Source organism: Hypomesus nipponensis, chromosome 22 (assembly GCF_054491055.1).
Source record: "Hypomesus nipponensis isolate SF chromosome 22, ASM5449105v1, whole genome shotgun sequence".
Taxonomy (NCBI): domain Eukaryota; kingdom Metazoa; phylum Chordata; class Actinopteri; order Osmeriformes; family Osmeridae; genus Hypomesus; species Hypomesus nipponensis.
The window spans coordinates 20,783,337-20,807,413 of NC_140382.1; the positions used below are offsets into that span (position 1 = coordinate 20,783,337).

The 24,077-nt window shown below is 47.0% G+C and overlaps 2 protein-coding genes and 1 long non-coding RNA gene across 5 annotated transcripts in view; 1 reads left to right on the plus strand and 2 right to left on the minus strand.

Moving 5' to 3' along the window:
* tet2 (tet methylcytosine dioxygenase 2) overlaps positions 1 to 16,590 on the plus strand; it is a 39,265-nt gene extending 22,675 nt beyond the window's left edge. The window contains exons 2-10 of the mRNA XM_084686765.1: positions 3,579 to 6,818; positions 7,309 to 7,399; positions 7,892 to 7,985; positions 8,501 to 8,709; positions 10,140 to 10,290; positions 10,571 to 10,660; positions 11,061 to 11,198; positions 11,414 to 11,780; positions 12,087 to 16,590. Of these exons, the coding sequence (XP_084542891.1) occupies positions 3,623 to 6,818; positions 7,309 to 7,399; positions 7,892 to 7,985; positions 8,501 to 8,709; positions 10,140 to 10,290; positions 10,571 to 10,660; positions 11,061 to 11,198; positions 11,414 to 11,780; positions 12,087 to 13,531 (5,781 nt within the window). The 5' untranslated portion in view covers positions 3,579 to 3,622 and the 3' untranslated portion in view covers positions 13,532 to 16,590. The remainder of the gene's footprint in view (positions 1 to 3,578; positions 6,819 to 7,308; positions 7,400 to 7,891; positions 7,986 to 8,500; positions 8,710 to 10,139; positions 10,291 to 10,570; positions 10,661 to 11,060; positions 11,199 to 11,413; positions 11,781 to 12,086) is intronic.
* Positions 10,256 to 11,497, minus strand: LOC146237151 (uncharacterized). The gene is made up of 3 exons (XR_014740916.1): positions 11,367 to 11,497; positions 11,037 to 11,168; positions 10,256 to 10,736 (listed from the first exon to the last, which is right to left on the minus strand). It is a non-coding gene; the product is annotated as an uncharacterized LOC146237151 (long non-coding RNA).
* Positions 16,591 to 16,795: 205 nt separating the features above from the next.
* On the minus strand, positions 16,796 to 23,569 carry ppa2 (inorganic pyrophosphatase 2). 3 transcript variants are annotated; one of them, XR_014740915.1, is made up of 13 exons: positions 22,733 to 22,984; positions 21,840 to 21,904; positions 21,674 to 21,715; positions 21,521 to 21,574; positions 20,873 to 20,992; positions 20,107 to 20,193; positions 19,668 to 19,794; positions 18,648 to 18,775; positions 18,369 to 18,454; positions 17,598 to 17,667; positions 17,392 to 17,431; positions 17,162 to 17,259; positions 16,796 to 17,077 (listed from the first exon to the last, which is right to left on the minus strand). XR_014740915.1 is itself a non-coding variant. In XM_084686771.1 (13 exons), exons 1-13 carry the CDS (start codon positions 23,540 to 23,542, stop codon positions 17,231 to 17,233), a joined length of 1,014 nt encoding a protein of 337 aa, XP_084542897.1. In that variant the 5' UTR covers positions 23,543 to 23,569; the 3' UTR covers positions 16,796 to 17,230. The 3 variants fall into 3 exon arrangements, 2 of the variants coding, with proteins under 2 accessions (XP_084542897.1, XP_084542896.1); XM_084686771.1 differs by adding an exon at positions 23,445 to 23,569 and having other exon boundaries at positions 16,796 to 17,259; positions 22,733 to 22,800; XM_084686770.1 differs by having other exon boundaries at positions 16,796 to 17,259.
* Positions 23,570 to 24,077: the final 508 nt, after the last annotated feature.

Here is a 24,077-nt window from a genome sequence, read left to right on the forward strand (position 1 = left end):
TCTCGATCCATCTCCGATTTCTCTCTCTCTCTCTATTTCTCTCTCTATTTCTCTCTCTATTTCTCTCTCTCTCTTATCTCTCCAAAACAACCCCCCATTCTCTCCATCATGCACACTCTTTCTTTCCCTCCTCCCCTCAGTCCTCCCTCCCTCCCCCTCTCCCAGGTCTTGAGGTGTATCTGAGTGGGTCATAATTATGATGGATTACGTTGAGGCAGAGGCTTGGCTCCGCTCTGCTGTAATTGTTTTGCAGATGCCGCGGATGTGACATGCATTAATTATACTGGCTGGCAGACAGGAATCAATGCCAGGGCTGCAATCTATATTTCCTGCCCAGCAAGGGGGATGGATAGAGGGATGGGGAGTGATTACTCCTCGTTTTGTGAGATCTATCCATCTCTCTGTTTGTTTGGCCTCCACACCCCTCTCTTCCTGTCTCTCTCTTTCTCTCATATTTTTCATTTCTCAATATTGTATAATAACACTCTGCGTGTCTAAGTCGTACCCGACAGGCACTGTCCTTCGTAAAGAATGCACACACACACACACACGCACACACACACACAAGCTGTTACACCCACCATCTCAAAGTCAACATGGGGAGACATGTTGTCAGAGCCATCTCTGACAAAACAGTCGCTGTGTGATCTGTAGAGAAGCTGCCAGCATAGTCCCACCTCACCAAGCAACAGTAAACATCCAGAAGAGAAGAATTCAGGCCGGGTGGGTGTTTCTGTGGTGGAGGTCGACGTGATGATGAGATTCATAAATCAATACCGCAGTATCAGTTCACATTTCCACTTCTGAGTGTCACCGGTTTAGATATCCTTCTGTCACTGCCAGGTCCCGCATGATACGAGTCATGCAGAGTCAAAGGCAATCGCCTTTCTAACTGAACCAGCAGGCAAAGAAGCAGAGCTCTACTGATTCAGAACTCTGAATAATTGTCTTTCACCTTCCATTCACTTGCTGATTTTTCTCTATTAATACTGCGTAATTGTGTTCAGCCTGTTCTGCACCTCTCTGTGTCACCATATCTGGAGGAGGGGAACCCTCACTGCACTGCTCCCTCAAAACGTGACTTCCAACTCTCTCAGAGGTTTCCTGGGAGTTTTACATGGTCTTCCTTGAGGGTTTCTGGTTGGTCGAGGGGCAGTTGTAGTAGCATTATGTAAAGCCCTGTGCGACATAAAAAGGGATATGTAAAAAACATCTTAGCTTTCTTTGAGGACACCTGTAGCTGCCAGACCGGTAGCTTCCAAAGAGACGGCTCAGACTCATACTGCGACTACACTGCATCATGTATTAATTAAGCTGGTTCATCTTTGGTGGCGCCATGGCGACACTCTACAGCCCATAATGATAACCTCTATGGATCTGCAGCAGTGTGTGTGTGTGTGTGTGTGTGTGTGAGGGGGGAGCGCGAGGAGAGTGCCTAACAGATGACATTTAGCAGCTCCTCCCACCCTTCCCCTCCCCAACTCTCATTTACCATCTTTAACATTCACCTTGCCCCACCTCCTTCCCTCACACACACACACACACACACACAGGCAGTTCTAGATCCAGTTCTAAACCAGTGGTACTGTTACAGCGGCTTAAGTTTGACAATATTGATCTCCAATAATATCAATCTAACAGGCATTAACAGGCAAAATGATAATAATAAAAAAAATACTCAAACTTGTATTCATTACAGCTACGTTTTTACATTTGCAATTACATTTTTAGCATCAGTTACCTCAACTGTAGTTTATGAAGTGGGATGTGGTGGCCTTTGGGGGGGAGTACAAGGGGGGCCAAGCTTGTTGTCAGAGTTCCCCAAGGCCCCCCCCATGTCCCACCACCATCTCAACAAGCAACACAAAACACATACTTGCCACGTCCAAATCCATACTGTAATTTGGCACTATAAACAAAATGGCCTCCGCTTACATTTTTTTTGTTGCAAACGTGTGTTACTACGAACACACGTACCAGACGTACAAGACTGTGGTGGTTCTGATCGCGAGTCGTGCTGTCCAAGCAGAACAAGGTCAGGGTCGAGCCAGACGCTCCCCAGACAGACACAGGCCTTTGGGAAGCATCTGCCTTAACACGGCCAGAACATACCCTGAACACAGCCAGAACATACCCTGAACACAGCCAGAACGCTGGTATGCATGCTGACTAAAACCAAGGATAGCTTCCCCTCTCTCTTCTCCTCTCTCTTCTTTTTGTCTCTCTTTCTCTTTTTCTCTTTTTCTTTCTTCTCTCTCTTTCTCTCTCTCCTCTTTCTCTCACGCTCTCCCTCCCCTCACTCTTTTTCTCAATGGTGCCGTCTTCGCAGGGCCTGTTTTTGACAAACAGAGCCGGAGAGAGTAGAGTAGAACAGAGAAGGGTAGAAGAGAGAAAGGGGGCCGGAGGAGGTGGACAGTTTGTGTTGGGGGAAGGGCTAGGAACAGGGAGGGCTAGGAACAGGGAGGGCTAGGAACAGGAAGGGCTAGGAACAGGGAGGGCTAGGAACAGGGAGGGCTAGGAACAGGGAGGGCTAGGAACAGGGAGGGCTAGGAACAGGGAGGGCTAGGAACAGGGAGGGCTAGGAACAGGGAGGGCTAGGAACAGGAAGGGCTAGGAACGGGGAGGGCTAGGAACAGAGAGGGCTAGGAACAGGGAGGGCTAGGAACAGGGAGGGATGCAGAACTTGGTCATGTTTTGGATGCCTGATGTGTTTTTGCCTGAGAAAGAATCTGCCAGCAGGGACACATTTGAAAAGAGACACGACCTGTAAATCAAGACTGCCGAAAGTTCCTATCAGGGGAAAAGTTATACATGCAGGTGTTCTTACTAATTTAGGAGCACTATGAGGAACTGATTACCCTCTCATATTTCACACTATTAAATGTGTATAAATAACTTGGAAGAGTATTGAATCTCTTTTCCCATTGAAACAGTGATACTATTACAAGTATGTTGAAACGGGTTGGTTCCCACGCTCTGAGCACAACCTAGTTCCTATCTCTATCCCTCAGTCTCTCACTCACTCTCTCTCTTCCTCCCTCCCTCACTCAGTCTCTATCGCTTCTCTCTTCTTCTCTCCTTCACCCTCTCCCTCTTTTCCTCACTCCCTATCTCTCTCTTCATCTCTCCCTCTCTCTCGCTCCCTCCATCACTCCATCCCCGTCTCTCTCTCTCTCCTTGACTGGCATCCGTACAGAGGGCGAACAGGAGGTCAAGGGTGAGGGCAATCCAATTCCGTAACAGTCAAGTCCTGCCATCACATTTGCACTCAGAGCCCAACTTTTCCAAACGATTCCCCTGACCCGTCCTCACCTTTACCCCTCTGGCCCTGAACTCAAGCAATCTCAGAGTTTGTTATCGCTACCCCCCTCAAATATTCAGCCTCGATGTGAAGTCGACTCGATTCGTGTGTGAATCATGATCCGTTTAGAGGATGGGGAACCTTATATGTGGGCGAAAAAAAGATGAAATAAAAGCAAATAATGACAGATGTCTTTTGAGTGCCTTGCCCAGTGTGATTAGGAAAGGTGTGTTTTCATGTGTTTTACCGTAACTTTCTCTCCCTCTCTCACATCCAGGACGCACGGAGGCCAGCCCTGTGGATGGACTCAGAGCAGGCCAGATGGAAACAGAACAGGGCAGCCATGAGACGGAAGAAAGTCTGATCCTAGAGCAGCTCAGAGCCGCAGCCAACAACCCAGACACTCCGATCGCCACCAAGATCCAAAATGGCTCCCAGTCGCCGGAGGGGCCATCTCCACAGATCAACGGGGAGGGAAACTGGAACCATTACAAAGCCGTAGGGTCCGACGCAGGAATCAACCCAATGAAGAGGCACAGAGACTGCAGCAGCCCTGCCTTGGTACAGGGGCTGTTTGACCAGGGCTCCTATATCAACGGGGAGCTCAAGCAAACGCTGGAAGGCCAGTCGTTACTGGGCCGACAGCAGCCCAAGAAACAGCGTCCGGGTGACTCTGAAGTGAATGGAGAAGGGGACATGACTTCATGGGATGATAAGGGCGCGGTGGAAGATGGAGGCTTAGGAGATGACGACTTCCCTGAGCTGACCAAACCGGGGCAGTTTGAGACTAAACTGGAGAAGAGAAACTGCAACTTCTCCAACAGGGATATCTTCTCACTCTCCAGGAATAACTCCAAACAAATGCAGATGGCAAACGGCGCTACAGCGCCCCCTACCTCCATGGAGGGTACTCCGGGTGACCTTCTGGAGAAAACTCTCTCTCAGTATTACCCCGAGCAAGTATCCATCGCCCCGCAGAACTCCGGGGGAACGCAACCTGCCGGAAACGATGGTTCTCTAGGTCACCACCTTCCCAGTCAGGCCCGAAGCTCCCCCTCTCTTACCTCAGGGTTCCCTCTCTCAGCCCCGATGCCCCCCTCCTCTGAGGCCCAGTCCGGGGTGGCACACGGCGGCGGTAACAGCTACAGCTCTGCCACAACCCCATACATGGTGAACGGATACTCACATAACAGCTATGGAGGCGGGGGACACCACCACCAACAACAACGACAACAGCAGCAGCAGCAGTCGCACCCCCTCCAGGGAACTCCGGGGCGAGACCAGGATCCCTCCGTGGGTCAGCCGGGACAGCAGGGGTCTGGTACCGACAACGGACTGCACCAGAACGGCACGCATTGTTATCCAGCCGAGCAGAACTCCAAACAAGAAGCATTTGGCAAACCCAGCCAGGTGGAGTTAAACCAGAACCACCAGGGCACCTTCCCGGAGCGGCCGAGTGCGGAAGAGGATGTACACGGGTATGGATCGTTCCCCAGTCCGGGAATGCCGAGACCGGGACAGAGGGGTGAGGATCCTGGGTGCGGTGGTCGGCCAAACCACGACCCGCAGCGGAGCTTCCAGTACGGCATGCAGCCCCAACAATCGCAGCATCCATCTGGGGGGAATCCGTGTGGAGGAGACACCCTAACCCCCAAAGGCTCCATGGGAACCCAGGGCCCTCTGCCCCATTCCCAGCATGGAGGTGCAGATCCTGGGTCGCAGCCGCCTCTTCGCTCTGGCTTATCCAACGGCACAGAGGAGCTAGGCTCTGTTTCTCCTCAGATAGGCTGGATCGACCTCAACTCGTCCCAGCCCCAACCCGGTGGTAAAGAAGGAGGCGGAAGAGGTGGAGGAATAGGAGGTGGAGAAGGAAGACCAGGAGGCAGCGACCGGGGAGTCCCACAGAACCAGCAACAGTGGAGGGGTTTCCCTGCCCAGCCCCAGGCGGAGAAACACCCAGACCCCCAGGCCCAGGGCCAGATGCGGGAGCCAGGCCCAGGCAGGAGGCTCCAGACGCAGGGAGGCTTTGTCAACGGATCCCCTGGCCCTGGATCCTTCCGGCAGCAGGAAGCCCAGACAGCTCCTGGCAGGCACAACACTGCCCCTGAGTGGCCGCCGCATGGCAACTCGAAAGGCCCCCACATGCAGGTTCCCCAGCAAGGCCAACTGGAGGGGCAGTTCCCTTCCCAGGGGTGTAACCAGCCCCCCCAGGGGTGTAACCAACCCCCCCAGGGGGACGTGAGCTTCTGCAGGCCCCCTCTTCAGCCCGAGCAGCATTTATGCGAAGGCGACCAAGATCTGGAGGATATACTGTCGCCCAGCTTCATACCCCCACAACAACAACATCCACACCTGCCACGCCCACTGTCCCACCCGGCCCTGTACGAGAGCCAGCAGCAGATCAAATCCCCCAACTGCCGACCCCAGAGTCAGCCCCAGCCGGGACAACAGCTGCAGTCCAGACCCGGGCAAGCCTTCCCAGAGCTCCCCTCCCGGTCCAGCCTCCCCCCACTCCACTCCCAGGCCCATCAGCCTGACTCCAACCTCTTCCCTTACAGCAGTGCAGAAGTATCCAGCCTGCAAGAGAGCTACAAGTTCAGCAAAGCAGCGATGGAGATGCAGCAGCAGTACGCCACCAGTCCAGGTGCCCCCGCCCCCGCGCAGCACTCCTACCCCCCCCAGCACCGCCACAGCCAGCCCAACCACATGGACTTCCCGCTGTCGCAACCTCAAGTGCCACAGGGCGCGTTGTGTCAGCAGCAGCAGCAGCAGCAGGTGTACATCAAAACCGAGCAACAACATCCAGGTTCCTCTGAGTCGTGCAGCCAGTTCCAGCAGGAGAGAGGAGCCAGAGGCCTTCCTCCGCCCCTTTGCCACCCGGGGCTCCAGGGAGGGGATCAGCAGCAGAGACACGCTGCCCTGAGGATGCACCTACTTCAGAGGCAAGAGCAGCAGCGCCTCGGACACCCCCCTCACCCTGGGGACCTCAAACCAGGCCTGCGGCCGGTGAAGATGGAGAACGGGCCGCGCTTCGAGGTTCCTCCAGGGCCTCTGCACCACCCACAAGGCCGAGGGGAGATGGGCATGGGGGGCGGTATGGGAGGCGGCATGGTGCAGATCAAGCAGGAGCCCAACGCCCAGCACCCCGTGTCAACCTGCGAGCAGAGGAGTATCCTGGCAACCATGGAACAGACCCTCCGCCAGTACCAGCTGTCGCCTGTCTTCGAGAGGAAGTCGCTCAACATCAAGTCGCCCAATAAGATCAAGGTGGAGTCGTCAGGTGGTGTAACGATACTCTCCACCAATGCTGATATTGGAGGGGGTGGAGGGAGAGAGGACGCAGGGCTGACGTTCCCCACCAGCGGGATGAAGAGGCACCCTGACTTCACCCCTAAGAAGGAACCCTTGCTCCAGAGCTTTGTCGACTCCCCTCTAAAACTCCTGGACACGCCCATCAAAAACCTTCTGGACACGCCCATTAAGACCCAGTACGATATCCCATCATGCCACTGTGTCGGTGAGTAGCATGTCTGGGTCTTTGAATGTTTCGATTGATAATGCAGGACTGTAATGAACATGACCAATCATTTCATTCAGTTGGGCTACTTGTCTGTCTACCTATCTCCTTGCAGTAAACAGGCAGTGTGTGTTTTGGAGGAGTGGTTTTGAAGGGAGGAATATTTTGTTTGGAATAATTTCAAACTGAAGCCAAAATTGCTACCTACCCTAACACACTGAGAAACTGAGCAACCTGTTAATATTAGAATCATGTAAAAGCAGCGTACGATCAGTTTGATTGTATTTATTTTCATTCAACCCTTCAACTCTGTCATTCAAAATGTGGTGCACATGGTGCAGAATATGTAGTTGCCAGGTTCTGAAGGTTAATATATAGCAGAACATCAACGATCAAAAGTTTAGTTATACAGCGTGTTTTCATCAGGAGATTTTGGTTTTGAGACTGGGCGGTTGTTCAGTGTTTGAGTTCGTTTTTGTGTTTCCTGTAGATCAAATCAGTGAGAAGGATGAGGGTCCCTATTACACTCACTTAGGGGCTGCTCCTAATGTCAGCACCATCAGAGATATCATGGAGACCAGGTGAGAAATACTGTCACACACACTCTCTCTCTCACTAACATAGACCAATCCACACACACTCTCTCACTAACATAGACCCATCCACACACACACTCTCTCTCACACTAACATAGACCAACCCACACACACTCTCTCTCTCACTAACATAGACCAACCCACACACACACTCTCTCTCTCACTAACATAGACCAATCCACACACACTCTCTCACTAACATAGACCCATCCACACACACACTCTCTCTCACACTAACATAGACCAACCCACACACACACTCTCTCTCTCACTAACATAGACCAACCCACACACACACACTCTCTCTCTCACTAACATAGACCAATCCACACACACTCTCTCTCGCTCTCTCACCAATCATCTTTCAGCGGTCTATATTGGCAGATCAGCCCATGAATAGATGCATACACAGTCTTTATTCCCCTCATACGAAGGTCATACGAAGGTCATCCCTCTGACTGCACTGGTGTGTTTCAGGTCTGGCCTGACTGGTAAGGCCATCAGGATAGAGAAGGTTGTGTACACAGGAAAGGAGGGGAAGAGCACACAGGGGTGTCCCATCGCCAAATGGGTAAGTAACTGTCAGAAAGATTAATCTATCAAGCAATGCACAGTCAGTCGATGAACAAGTTTAAGAAAGCTTTATTGTTTATTTATTTATATATATATTTATTTATTTATTGATATTTACATATGCCTCGTGTTCCCCAAAGTTCAGATTTGGGGGTAGGCCTCTCTCTACACACAAGGAATGCTGAACACAGAATCATTCTTATACAGGATAAATGTGTTACATCTTCAATTTTCCCAACAGTAACGCACTCTACAGTAACTTTAATTCAGGAACACAAACACGAAATATCCATACAATCAATCAATCGATATATCAAAAGTTATTTATGTAGTGCATTTCATACCAGGAGGCAAAACAATGCGCTTCACAGAGGGGGGGGGAAAAAAACAGTTCACATACAGAACATACCAGAAGAACAACATACATATTTACATTTGATTGGGGGAAAAAGTAGATCCAGTTTGAGGGCCTGTCGGTAACGTCTGTCTGCGTGTCTGTGTGGGGTCTCCTAGGTGATCCGGCGTGGGAGCAAGGAGGAGAAGCTGCTGGTCCTGGTTCGCGAGCGGTCGGCTCACAAGTGTGAAACGGCGTGCATCATCGTGGTCATCCTCATCTGGGAGGGAATCTCCACCACCACGGCTGACAGCCTCTACCTGGAGCTCAGCGACACCCTGCGGAAACACGGAGCCCTCACGCAGCGACGCTGCGCCATCAACGAGGAGTAAGGACGGCCGCGGGGCTATAGAATGCAGAAGTATAGAACGCAGATGTATAGAACGCAGATGTATAGAGCGCAGATCTATAGAGCGCAGATCTAGAGCGCAGATCTACAGAATGCAGATCTACAGAACGCAGAACTACAGAACGCAGAACTACAGAATGCAGATCTACAGAACGCAGATCTACAGAACGCAGATCTACAGAATGCAGATCTACAGAACATAGATTTATAGAATGTAGATCTATAGATCCCAGATCTATAGAACACATATCTATAGCAGCTCAATAGCAGTGCACCCACATGATGTGTAATAATGTCCCTAAAATGTTCACATATGTAAAACTCCCTTCACACACAAACAATTGTGACGTAATCCCAACTCTCACCTAAAAACGATGTTGTATAAACATAACCATAACAGCTATATTCAAGGCGATGGACATTCCGTCTACAGTAAAAGTACATTTTCCTTTCACTGCAGTGTTTGCCCGCTGAGACAGACAGGTTTATCGACGACTCCAAAGGGTCGTCTGAGCCACACGATGACTCGCTGGAAAGAGTCGCCATGTGCCACTCGACTCTTCTTTTTTGGAAGTCACACATAGCTGTTTTAACCTCAACTGTGTACCGCTCTTTTCCATAGGTAGTTATGAATACGGTGAGTATTTACAGCCTGACTGAATTAGAATGGCAATAAGGATTATACTAAAAACAAACGAATACAATTCCTGTAAATGTAAGCAAGTGTACCACCTTTTGTGTGAATAGTGACACACACACCACCTCTCTACAGCTGGAATATAATTCATGATCTTATATTATTACATGCACTATTTATGGAGACATAGTACGATTTTTGTAACAGCAGAGATTATACTGTATGCACTGACAACGTTTTATTCAGATAGGGGCATAGGTTTCATGGTATATGCAAAAAGAATCCACTTACACACTTTGTCATTGAACGTTTTGAAAACTGAAAACTTTTTTAAAACACTTGTTTTCTAAAAAGCAGTGCCGCACTCATGTGAAACCTCCATCCTGTATTGAGCCCCTGGTCTCTCTCTCTGGTCTCCCTCTCTGGTCTCTGTCTCTGGTCTCCCTATCTGGTCTCTCTCTCTGGTCTCCCTCCCTGGTCTCTCTCTCTGGCCTCTCGCTCTGGCCTCTCGCTCTGGTCTCTCGCTCTGGTCTCTCTTTGGTCTCTCTCTCTCTGGTCTCTCTCTCTCTGGTCTCTCTCTCTCTCTCTGGTCTCCCTTTCTGGTCTCTCTCTGGCCTCTCTCTCTGGTCTCTCTCTCTGGCCTCCCTCTATGGTCTCTCTCTGGTCTCTCTCTCTCTGGTCTTTCTCTCTCTGGCCTCTTTCCCTGGTCTCTCTCTCTGGTCTCTCTCCCTGGTCTCTCTCTCTGGTCTCTCTCCCTGGTCTCTCTCTCTAGGCGGACATGTGCGTGTCAGGGTCTGGAACAGGAGGCGTGCGGAGCCTCCTTCTCCTTCGGCTGCTCCTGGAGCATGTACTACAACGGCTGCAAGTTTGCAAGGAGCAAGATCCCACGCAAGTTCAAGCTGCTGGGAGACGACCCCAGAGAGGTAACTAACCTCAAACCAGACGCTTGTAGAAATGTGTTTACAAGAGATGTTTCAGTATAGGATGCTGTGGGATGATACGTTGTAGGAGACAACGACTAGATAGAAATATACTTTATTGATCCGGGAAAAAAGCTGAAAAACATAAAACAAACTTCAAACCGGACAGTTGAAGAAATGTGTTTACTGGTGATGTTTCAGTATAGTTTCTGAGTAGATACGTTGTAGGAGTGTGTAGATATGAAGGTGACACCAACCTGACGTGTCTATGTGGGTTCTTTAGGAGGAGAAACTGGAGCAGAACCTACAGAATCTGGCAACCGTGATGGCCCCCACTTACAAAATCCTGGCACCCGATGCGTACGCAAACCAGGTTAGTAGCTTTGGCGTGCAATGGTGCACTGTAATGGTGCTATGACCCATCCATCCTGTCCAATAGCTCATCCTGCCTAGCAACACAGGAATTGCATTCCCTATTGGTGTGCGTGGGACACTCAGGTCCAAGCAGCATAGCAGGATCATAAATACTCTCAATTCTAAATTACACAACATCATGTACTATACAGACATTCATTATATATTAATACTATACATAGTTGTGTATATATAGTGTATATACTAGCTATATACTAATACTAATTATCCACTTTATATATTTTTTTTATACAAGTTACATACTATGCCAATAAAATATTAATACTATACTGTTTTGTGTGTGTGTACACGTGTGTGTGTATATATAAACCTACGTTGTTGTCACGTTCTTGTTTCAGGTTGAGCATGAGCAGCGAGCGCCCGACTGCCGTCTGGGTCTGAAGGAGGGACGGCCTTTCTCAGGGGTCACTGCCTGCATGGACTTCTGTGCCCACTCCCACAGGGACCTGCACAACATGCAGGGGGGCAGCACTGTGGTGAGTAGAAACCTCAAACGTGCTCTGGCACTATTCGATCCTAGATCATATTTATGCTGACTTCAGTGAAATTGTACCCGTACTTTTTTTAAGGATTTTGAAAAAAAAAAAAGATTTAGCTGCATTTGTTGGACCAGAGAAGAGATGCTGCAATGTACTGACACTCACCATGCCTCTGCCGTCTTCTCTCTCCCTCTCTCTCCCTCTCCCTCCAGGTGTGCACGTTGACCAGGGAGGACAACCGCGAGATCGGCAAGATCCCTGAGGACGAACAGCTGCACGTGCTGCCCCTCTACAAGGCCTCCAACACGGACGAGTTTGGCAGCGAGGAGGCCCAGCGTGAGAAGGTGCAGTCAGGAGCCATCCAGGTCCTCAGCTCCTTCCGCCGGCAGATCCGGATGCTCTCGGAGCCGGCCAAGTCCTGCCGGCAGAAGAAGCTGGACGCCAAGAAGGCGGCGGCCAACAAGAATGCCATGATGGACACGCCCAACGCCAAGGCGGAGAAGGCGGCCATCGCACTTCAGGCTAAGATGAAGAGTAGCACTTACGAAAGTAGCACTGCGCAGAATGTCCCAGGGCCAGGTGGGTGGAGAGCCATCAGACTGTCGATATCCATCGATCACTGGGAAGAACACTATAGCGTCAAGCACGACTTAGTTTGACTACTATTCACACATACTTATACTAGTCGTACAGTTCTGTTGGGATTCTTGTCCAGATGGGTTGAGATCCATCAATCACTCAGTATCAAATCACTGTAGTATGAGATTGGGTTAGAGCTTCAAACATAGCTTAGTTTGATTACTATTCACACACGTTTTAATACATTTCTGCCAAGAAGCGTTTCGGTGACAGGGGATTCACTTGTTTTTCCTTCCTCCCCCCCAGGTGTGAACCCCACAGGTGTGAACCCAAGCTCTGGCCAGCCACCCCACCCTCTGGGCGCCCACCATCAGCAACTCCAGCAACAGCAACAGCAGCACCAGAACGCCCTTCCCCCTTACCCAGGCTCCCCGCACCCAGCCAGCTACCCCCGCTTCCCTGACCACCCCAGCGCCTTTCCAAGCACTTCCAAACCAGGTAGCAAGTACCCACTTCAGCAACAAGCACCAGCAAACCCTTACCCTTCCCCCTTACATGTCCCAAACTCCCCCTACATGAACGGATCAAATCCAGCAGTCAGCGCTTATCCCGGATCACTCAACCCCGGGAGCCCTTACACTGGTTACCAGTGCAACGGAGGCATGTCCCTGGACACCTACCACCCTTACTACACTTCAAACCCAAAGCATCTGGACATGTACCGGCAGCAGCGTCCAACGCTGTTCCCTGAGCAGCAGTATGCCACGCACCAACGCTACGGGGTGAACTACCCACCACGTTACGGCGAACCCGGTTTACAGGTCAACGGGTACAGCAACTGTAGCATGCGGCCTGGTGGCGTTCACCCCATGAGCCCGTATCCCTCGTACGGCCCCGGTGGTGCCACCGACCCCCAGTTCCTCGACGCCCTCTCTCGATCTCCCGCGGCCCACCCCGGTCTGGACTACGCCGCAGCTGTGAGCAAAGGCAATCAGTTTGGCGGTTACCCCAACTCGTACCTCGCCCAGAGCCAGCATATGTACCCTCCGGAACAGGACCCATTCCGGATGCAAATCAAGACAGAGATGGGTCTGCCCCCAGGGGCGGCGGGAATGGGGCCTCAGGACCTTCCTCCTCAGCTGGGAGGGGACTGTCTGACTCCGACACATCCCGGGTTCGGGCTCCCAAACGGCGGCTTTCAGAGCCCCATGATCAAGCAGGAGCCCGGCACTCCGCAGACCCCCACCACGCCCACCACACCCCAGAAGCCTGAGATGTGGTCCGACAACGAGCATAACTTCCTGGACCCGGACATCGGGGGCGTGGCGGTGGCGCCCAGTCACGGCTCCATCCTCATCGAGTGCGCCAAGCGAGAACTGCACGCCACAACGCCCCTCAAGAACCCCGACCGCAACCACCCGACGAGGATATCCCTGGTGTTCTACCAGCACAAGAACATGAACGAGGCCAAGCACGGCCTGGCTCTGTGGGAGGCCAAGATGGCGGAGAAGGCAAGGGAGAAGGAGGAAGACGCGGAGAGGAACGGAGGGGAGGGGACGCCGAGCAAGAGCAACAAGAAGGGGGTGAAGCGAGAACACGTGGAAACGACGGAGCCGGCTGGGGAACCTCCTTACAAGCGGTTCATCCAGTCCCTGATGCAAGGGTCTCATTCTTTCACCACTAACACCTACGTCAACTCAACCCCCTTTGCATTTACTAAGGTCACGGGGCCGTACAGCAAGTTTGTCTGAAGGACCCAGATGCAGGAAAGTTCACCTTCAGCCCTCGTGAGAAGCAGTGAGAACACTCAAGGTGCTATTTTGACATAAAACTGAAACCTCAGGCACCGCTGGCCTCACGTTTGGAGGATCGAATCCAAACTTAAAGGCAAGATGCAATGGCAGATGGGTGTGTGTGTGTTTGGGGAGTGGGTGAAGACAGCAAACCTGAGACCTGTTTGATTGATTTGTACCATCTTACATATCAGGTCAGTCATCTCCTGAGAAATCCAGCTTTATTAAGTAGGTGTGAGCCTTCCCAATAAGGAAGTATTTATTTATTCTTTGGGTTTGTGTAACAAGATACACTTTGTCAAAACTCCTCTTCTGGTGCTTCTGGTCCGACACAAGGACTTGATCTATTTAACTGGACTGTTTGGCTGGCTTTACTTTTCTAACCCAATGTTTTATACAAGAGATCATGACAAAAACACTTTACTATACTTTGTGGGTGACCACATCCACGGTGCTGAAGTCTTTTTGTTAAATTGCCTTCAAACTCATTGATTAATATGTAAACATTTTAAGTAACGAGCAACATTGCTGGTTGAAATATTTGAACAGGATGACACTGAAAATACTGTATCATTGACTAACTATCATCAGCAAAATTTTCTTTCGTGAAAATCTGTGTTTCCTTAAGCACTTTTGATAAGTTAAAATCGTTGATAACGCCTTCATTACCGTAACAAGAAACAGTCTTCTACGGTGCAAGCAAGTTACTACTTTCTGAACATTTAAGCCATGACATTGAGCATGGATTTGTCGATCTGTAAAAACTGATATAATGCAAATGGAATTTGTATCAAGTATTTTTTTCTGGTGCTTCTTATACAGTTTACCAGTCCTTACTGTATTCTTCAGACTGTAAAATCGATCCATTCTCAAAAAGGTGCCGTTTTGAATTGTACTGTTTCAAACCGTCAGGCAACAGGCAAGTTGTCTTGCAATTATTTCAGTTTTCTTTGTAAAAGTTACATGGTTGTTGTTGTTGACCGTTTTGACTTTTTGAACGCAGGTTCACTGAACAAACCTGGATTGTGAATATTAGCCACAAAGTCATGCAACTGTTAAATTGAACATGTTCTCCATCTTGTTTCATGATGAAGAATGTGTTCCAGGGTTCAGAGTTTCATAGTTTCAAAAGGCAGCTGGCTTGCTGTGGGGTCTGGAGCAATTGTAATGTAGATGTATGATAAAGAAGAGTTGAGATATGTACAGTAAATTAATTCTTGTCATTTACGCAATTTTACAGTTTCGAGTTTAGATTTGCTGTAAAAAAAAAAAAAAAAAAAAAGTAATATTTCATTGGGTTTTGACTTTTTCTTATTTCCCATGGTGCTATACTCAACCTACTAGAAACGTGAAATGTGACTTTGGGGCGTGAGAAGATGATTCATGAATAATGTACAGCAACTACTTGCCATATACCTCAGAACTAGTTTGGCAGTAGGATAGTTATTTACAACAAAACGTTACAACTACAATAACAAATCCTTCAGGCCACAAGGCAAAGTTCATTGCTTACTTTCGTTATGCTTGCTCTGTTTGAAAGTATTACTTGAACTCAAGCTTTGTTGTGATAGCAAAATCAGGGATATTTTCAACTAATTTCTGTGCACGCATACATCTCCTGTGCTCCAGCTAGTTTCTATCAGGGATTTTTCTCCACTTTTTAAAAATTCCCAATGAATTACTTGTAAATATTACACTTAAAAAAACACAATTACCTTTGGTAGATACAGTAATGATATTGACAACCTGCTTTTTTGTTCTTCTGTTTTAGATTGATGGTAAACTTTTAAGAAGTAATTTGAATTTATGCACTGAAATTGACTAAAGGGAAAGTGTATGGCATTGAAGGTAGACAGAAACGTGTTTGGTTTTGCCAAGAGGCCAGTCCAGGGCAGTTATAACCATAGAAGATGTGTGCCTGTGTATAGGTAATTCTAAATTTATTTATAACCACTAAACAATTGTATTTTGGTTAATTGGTTAGTCCCCACTTTCCTACCCCTTTTCCATTTGATTTAATGTGGTATTTGATGGAATAATTAGTATGATTGAGTGAGGACTCCCCCTATTCTGACATCTTTTGTATTCTGAAAGCACTTCTTTTTTTCAGAAAATGTCATGAAACAAAACTTTTTATTTAAAATAAGAAAGTAGATTATTGTAAATGTGTTTAAAAGTAAATTATGCCACGTTGTAAATACCATGGTTGTTTGTATTGCAAAAAATACAACTTTTTTAACACCCTGCTATTGTTATATGTTAAATGGTGTAGGTTTCTTGTAGTTTTGTCAGAATGTACCCACGACCCATTGTCTATCAGCAATCATCATCATCATCATCATCATCTTGTCCTTTTAATCTAATTTGAGTATTTTCCAAGTTGACAGAATGATTATGGTTGAATAACCCCAGTAGGGTTAGTAGAAGCTACTCTGTCAAACACAGATCTCCCTTCCAGTTAGTTCAATCACTCCAAGAAGTAAGACTTTTTTTGTACAGGATTCCATTTTTGTAAAGAAAAGAAAATGAATAATTTGAATTTTTTTCTCAATGTTAAATTTCTGTGTACAGAACCCAGCGACAGTAGCAGGTTGTGGTCGTGAAAGGCAATGTTTCCATGACAATATAGCGGGTGAGCATCATAGCCATACTTGAAGACGCTTCAGAGTGAGCCAGCGTTACTTGAATGACTTTCTAATCTTGACTAACGCGCCAGAGCTCCCAGCTCTGGGTTAGTCAGCCGTTTAACATACACACGTTGGTGTTTTTCAGTTTTTCAGACACTAAAGGTTTAGGAAATTGTTTTCTGCCTCTCTTTTTTTTTTTTTACCGCTCCCCCCCCCCCCCCCCCTTTCTGAAGATTGGTATGCTACAAAAAAATGGGATTAAGGATGGATATACATACTGTAAGTATTGTAATGTACTGAATGCAGTTTATTTGAAAGCTGTTTATTATATCATTCCTGATATTGCTGAGATGTGGGTGTTTTTAATAAAATTTATATTTATTTAAAGCACTTTACAGTGTCACCTCCCTTTCCTTGTACTGTTTATTGTTTGTGTTCGTATCTTTCCCTCTCAGGTACAGGACACAGAGGAAACCACCTGCTTGGTGTTCTTTAAGTGAGTATTAAGACTGGGCTTAGTAACCAACCAGATATGAATACTGACATAGGACGTTAGGCAACTGTAATAATGGATTGAACGGCTGAAGCAAACATGTAACATCTTGATGCTTTTATTTATCCAAATAAGGACCATTTTCATCCGTTTAACAGGCCCTGAAAGGCATATTGGCAATAAACTGGCATCATTAAATAAAATGTACTCTTACTGTACATGATTTCCAGTACAAGAACATAAGAAACGTAATAAACCAACTTACTTTTGGTATTCATGTACAGTTTAGAGGGGGGGGTCCCCTTATTTCATCAGTACAATCCTGATCAAAACTTTAATACAGACAACTTAAATGTGATGTTTTATGTCTTCAACAATAAAACCCTGAAATCCAATTTCAATAAAAATGAATTTCCAACTGAAATTAACTGCATACAAAATATTTGTAATTAAATAGAAATACAGTACTTGGAAGGGCTTGGAAGTTGATATTAGACTCAACTAAGATATTCCCGGTGTCTTGATCCAATCCAAGAATCATTTGTTGGGAAAATACCATTTGTCCACTACAAAAGAAAAATGTTTGAATTCATATATTGTTTCAGGGTAAGAGCTTTACAATACACTTGCAGCAGCCGGTTGCTATGATATTAGGTTGGTCGCTATGAGGAAGTAAAGGGATTCAGCACCAAACTAACCTTCAGCAGGAACAGGAAGTGGATCCCCCCAAGCCGGAGCCTAAACAGGAAACGTACAGGAATCAAAGGAAACGTACGTCATGTTCATCAAAGACAAACTTACATGTGGTTTTACCACCTGATTTACACCTGCCAGCCAGCCATGACGCTCATCACAGCGTCTGACTCAAACACAAGATCAGATAAGTCTGGTTTCCCGCTCTTACCGACTTCACCACACAGGAGGCATCCTCGCAGCTGCATTTGTGTGGACTCTCACAGACAGACACGTTCTTACTGTGGACAAACAAACATATTACGTTTACATGAAACAGTCTAAAAACGCATTCCTAACCCAGGGGTCTCCCCCCTGTTCCTGGACAGCTACCTGCCTGTTGCTTTTTGCTCCAATCACACGCATTTGACCTGATCAACTAGTTCATTATTAGAATTGCGTGTGCTGGGTTTGTGTTGGAGCAAAAACCTTCAGGCAGGTAGCTCTCCAGGAGCAGGGTTGGAGGGTTGGGGACCCTACCCTCTCCAGAGCAGGGTTGGAGGGTTGGGGACCCTACCCTCTCCAGAGCAGGGTTGGAGGGTTGGGGACCCTACCCTCTCCAGAGCAGGGTTGGAGGGTTGGGGACCCTACCCTCTCCAGAGCAGGATTGGAGGGTTGGGGACCCTACCCTCTCCAGGAGCAGGGTTGGAGGGTTGGAGACCCTACCCTCTCCAGAGCAGGGTTGGAGGGTTGGGGACCCTACCCTCTCCAGAGCAGGGTTGGAGGGTTGGGGACCCTACCCTCTCCAGAGCAGGGTTGGACAGCCCTACTCTAACCATTAGCGGTTTCCAATCAAACAGCCGTCTCCGTTTCTGTGCAGCTGGTGAGGACTATTACACAACCCATCCAGCAACGTTAGAATGTGTCAACAGCAATCTAAAATATATATAGAAACTGGCAAAGATATGCTCATTTCTCCCCCACTCACACACCACTAACTCACCAATCTATGTCTCCGACATTACTCTGCTTCTGCACGAGTGCCCTCCAGTGCTCATGGGTGGACTTGATGATGTCCACTGCAAAGTCCTAGAGAGGATGCAAGGAACACAATAAAAAAGGAAAACATGGTCAGTTACCCTCGTAGAAAACAAGCCGTTCGGGCATCCTTCATCCTCTGCACTAGGATGGAACACATGCAGGCTATAAAAACACACCACATCGCTAAGTTTCGCCACATCGCTAGATCAGTTCGAGGCTAAATGGGACAAAGTCTATGTACCTTGTCTTTGAACTGTCCATTGAAGGCAAACTGGTTCTCTGGCTTCCCATCCGGCACCTTGTATTTCCTGAACCAGTCGACAGTAGCCTCCAAATGGCCCGGTCTGCTCCTGCGCACATCTTCAATACCTAAGTGGAGTATCAAAACAAGCACACACTGGTGAATGTAAGCAGCACTTTGAATACTGCCAGTGGTTGCCCCTCAGAATGGGAAGTAGGTATTTTGCAATTCTTTATTCTCACAACTGCAATGTTGTGTTTGCATTGCTGGGATAAAAAGCAACACTTCTTTAGCCTGGCATCGCCAGATCGGTACGTGTATTTGTCTTGAACCATTCGATGTCTAAAGGCCCCGTCACACCTTAATGTTCTGGTCAACGTTCTACTACGTCAGAGGGAATGTTGGTAATCGTCCATGGTCGCTGGTATAGCGCCAGAAGAGCGTTGTGTGGGTGTTGGTGACGCTGGTAATCGTCGGTAATCGTCGGTGATCGGCAGAGGACGCTGGTCCAAAACAAAGGTTTTGAACATGCACAAAAGTGCTAATAGTTTTCAGGGGTGTCTTGGTCGCTGTTACACGCTCCTCATGCGTCAGTCCCGCGCTAATCATGCGTTAATCACACGTCAGATGTGTCCACCTCGCCCTAGAACATTATGGTGTGACGGGGCCATAAGGGACGTTATCAATGAGTGCAAACCAAAATGCCTCTGGACGCAATTGGATAAATACAACAAATTCTTCTCTTGGTTGTTTACAAGATCAGCACTCCTCTGTAAAGTCATCGTATTAAACCCGCCCCGTATCAGATAAAAGGTTGTGATTAGCCCAGCGTTTTTTCATTCCGGAGTGAAATCAGTTTGATTGGGTGGCCAGACCCACCTGCCAGAGCAGATAAACCCTGACCTCTGATTGGTCGGATTCCCAGGATAACACATCATAAAGTTACAAAAGATATATGTATATATTTACACTTCAGGCCAAGTCAAAGTGCAATATTGAGATGTATTCGTTCGGTCTCACTGTTGAGTTTGGGAGCATCTGAGTCTTCTGCATTGATGGCAATGAGTTTCCAGTCCGTCTCTCCCTCGTCAATCATGGCCAGAACCCCCAGCACCTTCACCTGGATGACATCACCTGGCAAACACACCTGGAGGAACACAGGGGAGCACACAAGTGCTGAAGTCATCCCATCACATACCATATTAAGAGCATCACCAAATGGCATTTTTCCATCTCTTTAACATTGCTACATTGAGAACCTTTTTCACAGTAAGATCCTGAAAAGCGAGGATGCATTTGTTATATCCCGACTGGATTATGAAGTTTATTTTTTGTTTTGTTTTTCTTTTAGACTACATTGATCCCCCATGCTGTCACAATTGTGTCAAAAAGCCAAATATTCTCTAACATCCTGCTGCACTGCTGTAGTCTCATGGGTACACATGAGAGCACGGCGCACCTTGGAGCCGATGTCGCACACGTCTATCGGGTCGTTATCTCCGCAACACTCTGTGTCTTTGTCAGTGTGGTTCGGATCTTCCCACGTCTGTGTGATTCAAAAGAAAGAAAGAAAGAAAGAAAGAAAGAAAGAAAGCAAGGAAGGAAGGTCAATAACGTTAAAAAGAAATAGATGAAGGCCGGGTCAAACTCATTGATTATGACCTCTTCGCCCATTTTCCTTTTGTAAAACTTTCTGTTGTTTTGTTTGTTAATAGATAGCCAACTTTAGGTGCAGCATGTAACAAGGGAATAATGGCCGAATCGATGACGCTGACGTCAATGAACATCCGGTCGTTCTAAGGCACTCTTACACAATGGAGTCCAGGGCCAAACACTGGACTTCAATGAACAAGTTGGTTGTAATTAATCCTGAAGTGGTTCTGGGCATCTATCTATCGTGTGTCTACATCAATACACCTGCAGGAGGCTGTATGGAGGCTGGCTGACATGCAGGCTGGAAGTCTCAATGCTTCAGCTACAGAAAACAAAGTATGAATAGGGTTTGGATAAGTGAACAAAAATGCTTAAAAGAAAATCCACCCCGAGCAGAGATAACTTCCAGGCCCAGCTCGGATATGGGACGGCGAGGACGCAGAACAAAAGAGATAAAGAGATGTTGTACACTGCACGTCAAATCACAGTCAATAGTGTTTTGCTCTTGCGGTTTCTCTTTGAACTTTGAAAGTATCTGTGGAGGTTTAGGTTCCTCAAGGTGGTGCTCTCACCTGGGGCAGCGCTCCGTAGTTCCAAATGTAGCCTTTGTGAGGGAACACGTTGGCCACATAACGCAGTTTTCCCTTCTTGACATCTTGTTTGATGGGATTCAAAGGCTCCTTTGTTGCGATCTACAGTACAAACCCACCAAATACAAATCTGAGACAGTGACAAAACTGAGTGTTTAAAAATAAATATACAACATTGTCAAATGTGATGTGGGCGTGGTTTGTTTTGTCCAAAATAATTAAACTAAGGAAATCTCAAAGTACCAAACTTGTGTGCATCTTACCAGCACATGAGTCCTCGCACAAACCGAATGGCTGAATTAAAAGGGGTGAAAAACTCCAGCTTGCTCTTTCTGCGTTTTCTATTATTTACTGATATGACCTTTATGTCAACTTGAAGAGGAGGGTATTTTCAAGTGCTTCATTCATGTCATTAACCACCAACATGTAGCAAGAGTGTCATTATAAATAAAAGGGAAAATTAAAGGCTCTCTACACCATGTTGGATATATAAGCTTTCATCTGGGTCTGTACCTGTCAAAACATGGCCCTTGCTATTTCCTTTTTACAAGCTTATTGCACAAATGTAGAACTATAAACACATTTTGTTAAAAACAAATTTTATTAGACAGTAGTTTCCTTGATACTTGCCTCCATTTTTGCATTTGACCACCGTGGAACTTCCACAACCATATTGAACAGCACCTGACATTCAAGAAAGGGCAAAACAAAGTCAACCATTACCATTGAAGTCCTGTGATTGTATTCTAAGTAGACATAAATGACCCTAAAAGGCCACCATACCTCGCTCTCATTTTTCTTTACTCTTTTAGATGGCACATTTCCCTGCAGAAAGTAAAACATGTACATTGAAAAACAAAATATAATATTAATGTCAATAAATGACATTTCAACTTTCTCAAACAGGTGTTCACAAGATTCAAACTGCTATTTGAAAATGTCAAGTTACCTGTTCTGTGTCCGCAAACAGAGGGATATCATGAAATGGAGAAATGTACTTCCCCTCTGCGGTCTCTGGATCAACACACAACAACAAACTGATCTACAGCCTTCTAACAACCACACACAGATACATCTTTTTAACAGCATCTTTGTAATCTTCAGGCACAAATGATTTCAACAGCCATAAAAGGTCATGTGGATAATAGCCCTTCCTGAGGGCTTCCCTTGTGAGTCTATTTGGACTGAGGTGATGGGGTTCACACCTTGGGTGTGATCATTCACACCTGGCTAATGTGACCTTGTTAACCTACATCTTCAATGGATTTAGTGTCAAACGACACGTGTGTAAACACCATCTCGACGTCCAATTCAAACGACGACGACGACGACAATTATTTTACAATACAAAGCTAATAACTTAAGTTTGTCCGTTTACTTTCACGGTGGAAATTGGGGCATGAATGTCATCTAAGTGCTGAAATGTCTGAATGGTATATCTTCGATCACTGGAATAGGTGTTAACCTGTGTTGCGGCCACATAACATAATATGGCAGTGAGTGACATTCACAGACCAATGACAGGCACGCAATGACAACAAAGTAGCACACGTGACCAAGTGATGTGCAACGTAGTGTTTCCGCTATCGCACTAAATACAAAACCGTAACCTAACAGGCAGAGAAAACACTGCCTTTAATAAGGTGCTTTCCAATAAGATAGTTAGCGGCTAGTGTTGTCTGCCTAGCAAGTTATTTATACGAAAGCAGCTTGCAAGTATGGTAGTAGTATGACGTGTCCAGGGACGTTTCACTACGTTGTACGGTAATGGATTCGTTTAACAAAACTAGTCATTCATGCACGTAGGCCCATACAGTCGCTGTGTTGATGCGCACAACTTACTAAAATAAATCCTGTAGTCGGTGGAGTTTGGACGTCCTCTTGCTTCCGTGCGGTAGTGCATTGTTGTTCTGAAATATGGGGGGGTAACGTTTGAGACCAGCTTGCTTTTAGTGGCAGGCAGCAAATCGAGTAACGCCGCCGTGTACCGTAGCGAAGGGCACAGCCGCTGCATTACAGTTAGAGAAATTAGGATGGGCGGAAGAAGCTTTGGAAAAGGTTAGCGTTAGTACTTTCTTCCTGTTTCGGCCGGAATAAGATCCGAAGCTAAAACGGAGAGAATAGTGACATCTGTTGGTGCAACTGAAAAAATATATAGTCTTGCAACAAACAGCCAAACCACAACAATGGTACAACATCATTGATTTCATAAACGCGAAAAAGGCTACGCGTGTTCATTTCAATCTGATTATCCGTCTTCACATGCTGAAGTGCCTCGATAATGTGTCACTAAAGCCTACTATATTAAAATTTTTGGAAAAAAAGGTAGTGCTATTCCAACCATAGCTTTATTACATTATGTTAGGCTATATGGGGATATATTTTGTGTTGCCATGACAGCGAACCATATGAAGGCTTGATCTATGATGTACCGGAGCAGTTCGTCTAATGACATGCTCCTTTTCTGCCGGTTCCTGCCTTTATTCTTGCCGACCCGTTTTCTCAAGTCGGTATTGGTTCCTCAATGTGTCGCTTATCTTTTGCCGCCACCTACCTGTCGCCAGGGTCAGTCTCGGAAAGAGGAGAACATGAAGGCGACATTTGGCAAGAGAAAATGGCGGACATGCGTTCATGGGGGAAACAGGCCAACATCCCGTTTAGCCCAGCAGAGAAGTGTGTTGTGGAACTTAACCTGACGTTGATGACGTATTACTTTCCTCTCTAACCCTTGCCTTGGATTGTCAGACACTGTAGGCACGTGCGATGTAGGTGTGCAAATATTGACTTGTTTGTGGACTTACATTTCTTAAATCGCTAAAATTATAAGGATTAAAACACTTAAATTATTGATCCTGATGTAAGTGATGTGATGCTTTTCAGCCCTTTACAGTTCAATGTGACATGTTCCCCCCCCCCCCCCCCCCACACACACACACACACCTGAAACAGAGGGTACAGGCCTCCTCCCTCCCTTAGAGAGATATCATCTGGCTAAAACAGTCTCCATAGTAACAACCTGCCATGTGGCTTTTGTGTGTTTCGAGGGCCTAATGATGTTCAGGAGATGACCAAAGTCCTGTATGTCCTATCTGCCCCCTCACACACACACACAATTTCTCTAGTCAAAGCCATAAACATCTTGGTTTATTCAAACACAGCATGGATAGAAATCCCTGCCTTAACTCAA

Bases quoted from the DNA above. Each gene is read 5' to 3' on its own strand.
- ppa2 (XM_084686770.1), bottom strand. From the start codon at position 22,904: ATGCAGCGGCTGTGCCCTTCGCTACGGTACACGGCGGCGTTACTCGAT. The intron at 21,716-21,839 runs GTAACTTGACAT...TACTTTCTGCAG, and splicing joins TGTTTGCGGACACAGAACAG to GGAAATGTGCCATCTAAAAG. The intron at 20,194-20,872 runs GTGAGAGCACCA...TGAATCACACAG, and splicing joins ACTACGGAGCGCTGCCCCAG to ACGTGGGAAGATCCGAACCA.